The sequence below is a fragment of the Leiobunum rupestre genome, chromosome 1 (genome assembly GCF_980474605.1).
Source record: "Leiobunum rupestre chromosome 1, qqLeiRupe1.1.hap1, whole genome shotgun sequence".
Taxonomy (NCBI): domain Eukaryota; kingdom Metazoa; phylum Arthropoda; class Arachnida; order Opiliones; family Sclerosomatidae; genus Leiobunum; species Leiobunum rupestre.
Genome location: NC_143384.1, coordinates 22710061 through 22721821, shown reverse-complemented (window position 1 = coordinate 22721821; position 11761 = coordinate 22710061). Strand labels below are relative to the sequence as shown.

General features: G+C 36.5%; 1 protein-coding gene across 2 annotated transcripts in view; it reads right to left on the bottom strand.

Annotated features, from left to right (window-relative positions):
• Positions 1 to 517: 517 nt before the first annotated feature.
• Positions 518 to 11761, bottom strand: part of LOC149961369 (netrin-1-like) — an 82991-nt gene continuing 71747 nt past the window's right edge. Inside the window, exons 4-8 of one of the 2 annotated variants that reach the window (XM_090176848.1) lie at positions 4129 to 4278; positions 3477 to 3524; positions 3349 to 3417; positions 1515 to 1703; positions 518 to 1448 (exon numbers count right to left, since the gene is read on the bottom strand). In XM_090176848.1, coding sequence (XP_090032974.1) covers positions 1312 to 1448; positions 1515 to 1703; positions 3349 to 3417; positions 3477 to 3524; positions 4129 to 4278 — 593 coding nt within the window. In that variant the 3' untranslated portion in view covers positions 518 to 1311. The remainder of the gene's footprint in view (positions 1449 to 1514; positions 1704 to 3348; positions 3418 to 3476; positions 3525 to 4128; positions 4279 to 11761) is intronic. The other variant, XM_090176849.1, reaches the window with a different exon arrangement.

Sequence of the window (11761 nt, the reverse complement as noted above, 5' to 3'; positions counted from 1 at the left end):
CAAATATTCAAGAAATTGATATTTTTTTTATATAGTCAAAATTCACAACAACTAAGTTCGGTTTCGCTTGCGCAAATTTAGTTTCTATGTTTTGGATGGAATTATACAGAGAGGGGATGATAAATATTATAAACACTTTTTTTGTAGTGGAAAAGAGGGGTTTACAAGACATTTTAAATACAAAGGGGACAATGTTTATGAATGGGGGAAAACTGTACATGGGTTTTTGTTAATTTTTGGCACAAGTTCCCAAATTTTACAAATACAAAGTTAATAAATTCGTATTTTGGGACTTTTTTTTTTAATAATTTGATATGTAATATTGAACTAGTGGTACACACAGTGACCGCTAGATGGTAGCGTTAAAGTAAAATTTATAGCAGTCGATTTTATTATTGGTGTTTTTTTTAAAGCGCGGATTTTGAATTTTAATTTAGGGTTTTTCCAACTTTACTTTCGTTAATAACACAGATTTTATTGAATTTATTAATCTAAAACTAGTTTTCGTATAAATATACAGCCATAAATGATACAGCACTTATAGATCTAATAAATTACTATGATAAGAGACAGTTCTAGCTATAAAAATTAATGGTTTTTAGCTTTTGATTACATTTTATGTAATGGAGAGAGATTTTTAAGTTCTGTCACCATTTTCTGGAGATTCGTGAAAATGACGTTTACTATTTGTTACGTAGTGACTCATTATGGTTAAGTATGATAATAGAAGTATTAAGTAACATAATCGACTAGTTTTTTTATTCACTAAAAAAAGCATAAAAAACAACTTTAAAAAATTCTATAACTTAACTTATTGAATGTCACAGTTAAAAATACTTAGTTTTTTTCACAATATTTTCAAAAAGTTCATATACCGGTAAGTGTTGTCACTTAATAATATTGTAACTTCTAACCACACAACATTCAGTAAAGAGTATTAAATATACACGTTTAAAGTTGGGGAAAAAAGTTAAATTGATTTTTTTTAAACGTTGATAAAAAATGCACCCAATTTAACTTTTCTCGTTGTAATATATTTTAAATAGGAACTTTCCGTACTATTTTTATTTACGCAGAAAAGTACTTCACACTCATCACAAGCGGCCATTTAAACGTACATTTCGGTAGAAAATTAAGTTCCATTTAATGTAGGCTGACCTTTCTACTTGCTCGTAATCTTACGGGTACATCCAGCCGTAAATTAAGTAATGAAAAATTTGGCCGCCTCTTATATGTACGTCCTTTTATCCTTCGCTATATCCGCGATTTTAATCCTTTTCGTTAATATTTAAACGTTTAGTTGATCAATGTCTAATTCTTGCATTTGCCTTTCCTTTGGCGTCTTTGAAATCGCCTCATTCTACGACCCCAATCGTCTTTCCACTCAATAACAATACTCGTACTGTCCGCTGTCAGACCTGGTTGTTGTTCTCGGGCATACGTTTTTCCTGAAATCATTTTAATGACATAAATACCAACAAAAAAGATAATAGGGGGATTCAAATTAAACTCACCGAGAATTAAATAACTTGTTTTCAGTCTTATTTTGGGGCATTTGCAGGCAAGATCATTTATCGGAACCCATAAATATTGAGTTCCTCGTCGAACCTTTCCGTTTCCATGTTTATAAACTTGCATTATGAGAATTTTAAATCGAACCCATTGACCTAGTGTTTCTCTTCCATCAATACTGGCTTGAAAAGCTATTTAAAAAAAAATAAATTAAGGTTAACAATTTTTTCTACTATTATAGCCTAAATTGTTTTTTGTTATAGCCTGTCTTATATATTTTTCCAGGTAGTTAGTAACTTCTATGCAAATAAGCTAAATCGAAACGGGGCTCATTCGGCCATCCACGTCACAAGATATCGAGTTGTCACTCCCCCTCCTCACTGAGCCTCTCAGCAGCTTGTGACGTCAAGAGGGGATATATTATGTGGGATAAAGAAAATTTTAATTGAAAATGATAGTTTTGATAATCAAGTATTTTAACCCCTTTCGCTGGAAAAAATTCAAAAGGTGCGCTTTTGATATTTTATTTCTAACTCGTAGCAAACAGACTTAACAGATTAATTATTACTGTCTTGAAAATTCCAATTGTCCAAAACTCCTTATAATACGAATTCAATTTGTAAAGAAAGTGAAGCTTTTGCAAAATGATAATTCCCCATAAATGTAATTTTCCCGATAGTTTTCGTTTCATGGGGAATTTACTATTCCGCTATGGGAATTGCGTCTATCAAACATTGGCAACGCTGTGCGAACGAGTGTTAGTCTCTAGTTTATATTGATCTGACGAAAAAAATATGCCCTTTTCTTAGAAATAAAAAATCGAGCTTTTAACAGTTTTACAACTAAGCCTTTTTATAATTCGCCCTTGGGTTCAAAACTAAAGGCTGGTGGCGGTCCGTTTGATTTTATTCCCGCCAATCTCAAAGGTTATTCATCTTGTAGATTGATTTCGAAGCGGGGGAAATAGAGCTTAACAGACTACGATTGACTGAATCAGGAGTGTTTTTCCGGTCTTTTTGCGGGGGAAGTCGAGTCCTGTATACTTTTTTTATAGCTCAGGCTCTTTCCCGGTTCCCAATTCACTTTGGGATTCCTGAGATACTCGGGCTTTAATGAGCCTTGTCGCTAAGCCTTGGCCAGTACTTATAAAACGCGTTTTCGGGGCCCTTGTGTAAAAATTCCGAACCTAAAATATCGTGAAGCAACGGAAAACGTTTTGTAAATTGTCTAGGAACGTCTTGTAGCCTATAGCAGAAACATTTCCCGTTATAAATGGTCCAAACGCAAACGCCAAGGCTTACGTCACAGCTATGCCTTTGTCAATGGGATATAAATGGAATGTTATAGAGTTATTGGGCAAATATTTTTCAGCTCGTGTGGGAACGTAAAATGAAAGTTTTTCCTCGAGACAAGGAATTATTACTATTGCCAAGAATGTTCGTAAAATCTGTAATTGTTTCTCCAAAAGTGGTCGTTTTACGAGAATTGGGAATTTTTATTGCGGTAATTTTCCCTCCTCAAAATTTAGCAGACATCGCGCATTCCTTTACGCGAGAAAATTAATGGTTAATGTCCAGCCCTTTCGCTAATAGTAGTTGCCGATGATGTGGCTAGATGGCGTCTGTGTCTCCAAGCGGAAAAGAAAAAAACTTAAACTTTTCCTCAAATCCCCGTAACACATTGTTACGTCCCATCACGTCGTTTTTTTTGTGGCTCTAAATGTGTTTAGCACATGTGTGGAGAGCCCCGTTTTGATACCGTTTTAGTATAAACAATCATTCTATTTAGATTACGGAAATATTTTTTGGATATATTGGTATTTTTCCAAGGACTTACCGTAATCTCTTTTACAGTATTTTCTTAAATTTAATCTTCTCGTGGTCGACTTGCATTTGTTACACGAGCCTAAATGATAAACGTGCATTAGTTTTTTAATTAGTTTAATAAATTTTAATATAACTTACTTGGTCTGCCAGTTCCTGAAGAAACAAGTTTTTCGTCTATGGGTATTTCTATTTGGGAAAAAGTTGAATTAGTTTATTTTTGTAAATTATTGATTCATTTGGATATTCTTAAGCAACCTCCACCACATGAAAAACAAATTTTGGAATTAACTCGGAAGAATTCGAACAGCTGAATTTTATATTCTGAGTTTTAGATGTAAGTTAATAGCAAGCAACTTGTGTGGTGTAATGTAAATTTATGAAAATGAAGCACTTAGAATTACAATTTTGACAGAAATATGGGTGTGGGTTATTTTTTTGGCAGGTTGTCTTAAAAATTACGTTCTTAAGGAACAAGAGATGACACTTAAGTAAGTTAAGTTACGAGTTGTAAGTTTAAATTTGTACATAGCACACATTTGAAGTAGACCATGCAAAAGAATTGGCAAGGCTTAATTTTGTAGGACTTGGTGCGCAATTCCCAACTATTTAATTTTTGACCGTAAGCCTTGGTGTTTTCATAACCTAAAGGCTTTCAAGTTTTATACCGTAGGCCCGGTCAGTTTTAAAGGAAACAGAATTGAGGGCTTGGTCCTACAAATTTTAGCATCGGGTTAAGAAGTGTCAATAGATGGCATTCCGTGTAGTAGGAAACAGATAGTGGTAAACCTACTGATGCAAGGTGCAATAGGCGATCTGCTTTGCTGATAACCCTTGGCGCAGCGGTCACAAGTAACTCCTGTGACTCCGTCTTTGCACGGACATTGGCCCGTGGTTTGGTTGCATGTGCGTCCCGATGCACCAACAGGGTGACAATCACAAGCTGCCAACACAGGGCAGGGAATTAGTTACATTTTTCAAAAAAAAAACACTCTCAAACCAGGTTAGTTTACAAGTGTAACATATAGGCCTAACCTTAACGCATGCTAAATTTATTTGCTAGTAGATAGCGCGTTTTATTTCGGATTATGTCAGTTGTTAAAATAGATGGCGCAACGCTCGCAGTAAACTCTTATGTTATTACTTTTAAGGATAGTTTTATACTTTAAATTATTACACTTAGAAGATAGTTTCTGAGAGCGCACGGTATTTGAAAGTTAGCCATTATCACGGACTGGTATAAACTAAACAGTAGCGTTGGGATTTCAAGACGCATTTTTATCGCTATGGACGGCTAAACGGTCCTTTTAAGGTAGTTTCCTCCTCCCCCTTAGCTGTGAGGAGATGGCGCAGTCTAGGCTACAAAAACGCGTCACGTGACCGTATATCTATAACCATAAATAAGCGTGGCGTCTCGGTCGCGTGCGCTGAACGTTTCGCCTGATCTTGGATGATTCCGTAGGCTGTGAGGTTGGTAGCGAGCCTGAAATCGCGTCCAAATTGAATGACGCTGTCAAGCAACGTCGGTTTAGTGGGCTAGTTTCTCTCCAGGGTCAAATTATGCGTGACAGGGCGCCGAAAAATGATGAGGAAAAAATCTGTTCGTAGATGGCGCGGACAAATTTAGCGGGATTTCTTATTTTTTTCCCTTCCCCAGACTCGTGCCTTTTTTGCGTACCGCGTTCTAGGAAAGGTTTTTTTCTACCGATCCTTTCGTCTCTAGGGAAATGAGTGACACGAAAAAGCACTTGTTGCTCTTAAGACTGGTAGCGACGTCTATGAGTCATTTTCTTTACTACTGGGTTTATTTTATTTTTACTTTTATAACGTTTTTTTTTTAAGCTAAGAGGCCTCAAAACTTGAAATCAGGGATATTCTGAGATATTCTGAACTAGAAATTTAAGAGTTAACCTAAATTTACGAAATTTTAGTTAAGTTTATTTCAAAATTGCAACACCACCTTTAAAACATTTTTGTTAAAATGTATAAAAACCAAATTTAAAGTGGACTTCAGAAATCTTAATAATATGTAAAAAAAAAACTTTATAAAACCAAGGCCGTAAAGGCAATAACACTGCAAAGATAACTTGCGCTTTATCCCATATTCGGCTTAGATAGTTAAACGAGCTAAGAACCCAGCATTAAATTAATCTACCCAAGATTTCCCTCTCCGGAATATGGTTATACGCGGTGTGGGGTTCCCTATCGTAAAACGTAGAGAACGCCATCTCGTGGGCTATACACTGACCACAATTTGGCATTGTGGTCAGTGAAGTGGTCATCTTTCCCTTTTAGAGTGGTCGCGAATCCCTAGCGAGGTCGAATCTCTCTACCAAACCTAATTTGTCGCGAAATGGGGTCCATCAGGTTGTTTACCATGGGTAGCTCGCTTGAAAGGAAGAGACTACGAAGTATAATGCCGAGGCTTAACCGAAAATGTAGTCTGGGAAGGTTCGGAGTGCCTTGTTTAACGCTCGTGCTAGCATCGAGCGTACTTTCACCGAACCTTGGCTCTATAGTTCATGCTTTTAGGAAGTCAAAATATAATATTGTACTCTCTTGCAAGTATCTTTCCGCGTATGCCGCGCCATATAGTGGCGAAATAAAATTGAGGGTCGAGTTTTTATATGAAAAGTTAGTGATATATTTATTTCGAAAGATGGCACTGCTTGTCCATAAATGACTAAATTTTCGTTGTTTTTGAAAAACAAACTTTAAAATTTTCGCATTGTTTTGTATACGTTTAGCAAACTATGGAACTGGCGAAGTTTATGAACTAGGGAATTTATTAAATGTTATTGGAAAAGGCGATGAGGAAGCGAGGGGTAATAGGTGGGGGAGCTGAACCGGGGTTAAACTTTAAAAGTGCCGAACTATGGCTTGTTAAATGTTTAACCTCCTCTTAAAATTATACATTTAATGCGCTGGCACGTTTTTGAATGATGAATAGGCGGATTATTATTCATTAATCTACTTTAGCCTTTTAAGTTTGGTCCCTTATTAGAGTCTTAAAGTAAATATGGATTCACTTAGGCCCAGTTTTAAGCCTTGGTAATGAACCGTAATTTTCATTCGTCATTTTAAATGCAGATATTTATATAATTTTAAGTACACTTGGGCCGCTATTTATTTTATGTTATCTAATTAAAATGATTTGTGGAGAAAGTCGCTAAAATAGTACGTTCTAAGAGTTTTTGCAAAGCCTTGGTGTTTGTTTAGAATTCTATAAATTTAAGGCTTACCTGTTTAACATTTAATTGTTTTAAATTTAAATTTTAAAGTATTAAATTAGGTAAAACGTTAAAAATATTTGATATCTCCCAACTGTTGACACCATCAATGTACTTAGGTAAACTTAGTAATGGCATGGAGGAAATATAAGGTCCATTTCTTGAGAAGTGGTTGAATACACTGCTTAAATATTACCCGACAGTTTATCGAGATGGCGCAAAGTATTTTTCGTAGTCTCTCACATTTTTTTCTAAATTACACTTCTAGCTGTTATCTCTAAAATATACTATTAGGATCACCTGACACTAAACGGGTAGAGTCCCGTCAGGTGTTCTTAGTAATGGGGAGCTGGCTCTCCTTATGGTAATGGCAAGTTTTTAGTGAAGATTTAATTTACGGCTTCGTCAACATTTTAGAGCAAATTTGACATTGGTGTACTATAAGCCTTATTCATCATTTTAATGCAAAATGTACATTGGCTCACTTTATGCCTTCGTCATGATTTCAGTGCAAAATGTAGATTCGTTCACTTTATGCCTTAGTCAACATTTTAGTGCAAAATGTACATTGGTTCACCTTATGCCTTAGTCATCATTTTAGTGCAAAATGTGCATTGGTTCACTTTATGCCTTAGTCATCATTTTAGGGCAAAATGTAGATTGGTTCACTTTAGGTCTTAGTCATCATTTTAGTGCAAAATGTAGATTGGTTCACTTTATGCCTTAGTCATCATTTTAGTGCAAAATGTAGATTGGTGTACTTTATGCCTTAGTCATCATTTAGTTGCTAAATTTGCGTTGGTGTACTTTATGCCTTAGTCATCATTTTAGTGCAAAATTTGCATTTATGTACTTTCAGCCTTGGTCATAATTTTAAAGCTAAATTAATGGTGGTTTTCTTTAAGTTTATTCCTTAAATTTTGAAAAATTATTTTAATATAAATGTACTTTTCACTCAAAAACCCGGAAAATAATGCGACCAAGTCTGAACGTTGTAGGTGGCGCCATACGTACTAAATAAGATTTAATCCTGTCAGTGATACGCTCAGTCAGCCTAAGTTGTTATGCCTTGGCCAGGCTGCCACATAAAAAATTCATGGGAAAATGTTCACAAAAGCAAATATAAATGCAGTCAGGGATTCCTTCGCCGTTGAGACGAATAAAGCTGTCAATAAAGGAATCCAAAAGCACGAAAATAATCTTGTTTGACGCCGATTTTGGCCTCCAGAGGGGGCTAAATATTTTGGTAGTGATTTTTATTAGGGGATAAATGCTCTTTTTTCATTCCGGGGATCGTCAGCGCGCATCTAATTTGAAGATTTCTTTTGCGTTCCTTTGTGAGGAGAAAAATCGTCAAAAAAGCTGGGATCTCTATTTCCCCATAGAGGGCACCGCTTTCGATTTCTGGCAGATGTTGTAAAAGCACGATTTAGAGATTATATATATATTTTCGTGGACCTTGTCTTTTACATTGGGAATTTGGGATTACGGGTTTTGTCATATTCTAGTAATGAGTTGAGGGTGGAAAAATTATTAATTTTCATATTTATAATTGGTTTTGTACATGTGTTAGCTAAATTAGCAATTATTTTTATTCAATTGAGTGTAGCTAACATTTATTTTAATCGTAGTTATTACTTATTTACGTTTCCTTCGAATTATGGTTTGCGGGCGTTGTAGCAGACGCCATATTAGCAGGGTTTCCAGACATTTGTCGTCCTAATTTCTATATTTATTATCGATAAGGTACGGTTTGGAAACTCTGTTTTTTGGGGATAAATAAATAAATTAAAACGGAACATACGTGGCAAACACTGTTAACATAGCGTCTGCTTCACCATTGTCTAAATACCAGGGTTGGACAAAAGGATTTTTTTAAGTAGTCAGCCTCCTATCTTAATTTATTTTAGTAGTCACAGAATTGAAATAGGAGTGTATTAGCATACATGTCTTTGGGATTGATGAATGACTAGTCAAATTAACTAGTGAGCCCCCAGATTTTGATTAATTTTAGTAGTCAGAGCATTTATTTTAGTAGTCAAATGCCGTGACTAGTGGTTTATGTCCAACCCTGCTACATACTAGCTTCCAAAAACAGCCGTTTGAGGTAAAAAAGAAAAAACCCATTGGATTGCTCTTAGTTAACGAATTTTCGATTGGGGTGCTCTTTGGTAACTAATCTTTGGATTGGACTGTGCTTATCATAGGTTTTGATTGGCTTGTGTGTTGAGGTGAAAACCCAACAGTTTAGGCCTAAATAGCTTAATCTCAAAAAAGGGTGCAAGCGCCGTCTGCTTAGAATACCTCTAACTCGCTCACGCCACTAGCGGCGAAGGATTCTTCTTAAATACCCATTATACCTTAAAACAGACCAATTTGAAATCATTATATCAATTTAGTTAATAGTTTTGGATTCAATGAAAACTATTCGTAAATATTTTGTTTACATTTTCGCACTAAATATAAGGTAGATGTCGTTAGCGTACATCACACCAACCCGTATAATTTTATTTTAAGAACGGAAGTCCAGAACAGTCTTTAGAGAGATATTATTATAGAGTAGCCACTAGCTAATTTGTCTAAAGACGAACTATAAAACTAAGTGGCTAAGGAACCTTCAATTATCAGAATTGAAACTTGAGACGCGTTTTGCGAGTAGCACTTTGTGCTAAGCCTAATCATCCTAATGGTGTTGTAACGAGGGAGCTGTAAGGTTTAAAACCTATATAAAAATAGAGGGCGTTAAAGTACGAACCGCGGCTGACATAATCGGTATCAATAAACTAGCACCAGTTGTTAGTCCCTAGCTGAAAGGGGTAATAATTAGTCCATGTATTTTGTAAATGATTAAAAATTAACGAAGAGATACAGCAGCCAGTGACAAGAAAGGATGTAAAACCGGTAGAGATAGGCCGGCCTGTAGTAATTTATGTTGACAGCGAAGGTTAAGGCACTCCTCCCTCATGGTCTCGTGTCTAGTCATTTATAGAGGCGGGGAAAGACAAAGCAATTTGGTTTAACCCTTCAGACGTTGGGGGGCGCGGCGGGCGCTGATGTTTTGAAGGGTCATACGGGGTCACGCGGAACCAAAGGGTAGGGATTTGTCTACGTATTTATGAAGAAGACCGATGTTGTGAGTCATGTTGTGTGAGGTGTCTATTGCCGTAGTTGCGGGTTTCGTCACCAGGGGCGATCGTCTTTTATTATACCTTGAATTCCAAGCGTTTTTGCGGTTGAGATTGGAGTTTCCAATGGAATATTTTCGTTAGTATTTGGTTCGGGGTGTCGTTGGATTTACAAATCTCTTTGAAAATAAACCGCAAAATTATCGCTAACCGAAAACCCGAAAAAGTGGAATTGGCAAAGTTACAACTCTTAAGCCTAGGCTTAACCTTCTCTCTTTCTCGATTTAAAATTTACGATGCTTAATTCAAGCCAGTCAAATATCCCAGGGTTCCAGACGGGATTTTTACGAGGATCCCACGATATTTTTGCCCACCTAGGCAGTCAAAGGGTTAGGGGTCTTCGTACTCAATCTAAGAAAAGCTTATCAAACATTTATAAAAACCGAAGCCTCGGTCGAAAAACCTCTGCCGGTGCACCATGGGAAATCGCTCAAATTTGACCGAGGCTTAGTTGAAACTTTAGTCCAGGGAAAACCAACGCAAACTTTACCGTCGGCTGACACTTTTACGAGGCATACGAGCTAAGCCTTGGCGAACGCCTAAGCCACCGTCTCTTTCGCGGTAATGGTAAACTTGTATGTCGATTAAACCATTATTTCATGGACATAGAGCACTAAACTAAAGCCATCAAGTTATCAGCGCCACACCTTAGGGGCCCCATCAATCTCGTCCGTGGCGCCTTCTAGTGGCAGTTATGACAAGTTAAGATTACCCTCGCTCTCTAGCCTCTATCGAAGAAAATAAGGATTTCTTACGTAAAAAAAAAGAAGCCTACATTATCGACTACTAGGAGGGGTGGGTGGCTATCTTTAAAATTTGAATTTTTGGGGTTGTCCAATAGCCTTGGATTTTTTTTATTACCAAAAATATTTTCTAAATATTTTAAATTTAAATCGCCAGTTTATGTTGATTAAGTAATTTGCGTTCTAATTAACTTAACTAATCGAGAACAGTGAAGTCCGATAAATTAAAAAAAAACACGTTTTAGCTCTATTTTGGTCTAAAACCGCCGTAACTGAAAGTTAAAAATATCTATAGAAAATACGGTAGAAGGATACAAAAGTTAAACAAGTCTTATCGCGGGCTGAACGATTTACACGTCTAATGAATGCATCACAAGATGAATACACCACTTCATGGCTCTCCTTATCTTTCATCCATGGTAATGGCCAGATTTTAGTGAAGGTTTAATTTACGCCTTGGTCTACATTTTAGAGCAAAATTTACATAGGTGTACTGTAAGTCTTATTCATAATTTTAGTGCAAAATGTACATTGGCTCACTTCATGCCTTAGTCATCATTTTAGTGCAAAATGTACATTGGTTCACTTTATGCCTTCGTCATCACTTTAGTGCAAAATTTGCATAAGTGTACTTTAATTTGCATTGGTCACAAATTTCACCCTGGCACTTTTATTTTTAAATCTTTTAATCTAAAGGGAGCTTACGAAGGTACATGTTTCTAGAAAATTACACTTTTCTCTAATCCTTTAAAAAAAGTAATCGTAACGTAAAAATATGAAAAATGACAGTTCAGTGTAGGTACGAACAAGACCCAATTTTTGTCACTTTAGGAAATTCTGTTAGACAACCTCCACTTTGGCGTTGCCCTCTCTCCAAAAAATATAAAAAAATCTCACGGCCTTTTTATATACAATCCGGGGAAAAAAGGTATAAATCTTTAACAATAGTCCTTTTCATTTTATTGTCGTCCAATTTTATTCATTCGCCTCCCTTTTAAACGTTTTTGATCGCCCAAAACGGACCTTTCAAAAATCGGGCGCGCAATTGGCCCATTTTTCGCGGATATCTTATTTATCGAGGCAGGCCGCTAGAAGGCGCTCGTAATCCATCTTTACGCGCAGTCCCCTCCAATTATCATCGCGGGCTATAGAAACAAGCCAAGCGCCGTTTGATGGAGTAGGCTTTAGCGGTAATTATTATCGCCGGCTTTATCACGCGATGGCGCTGCGCGTCGATTAGCTCTCGCCCATTAAGCAGGCGAGTCGCC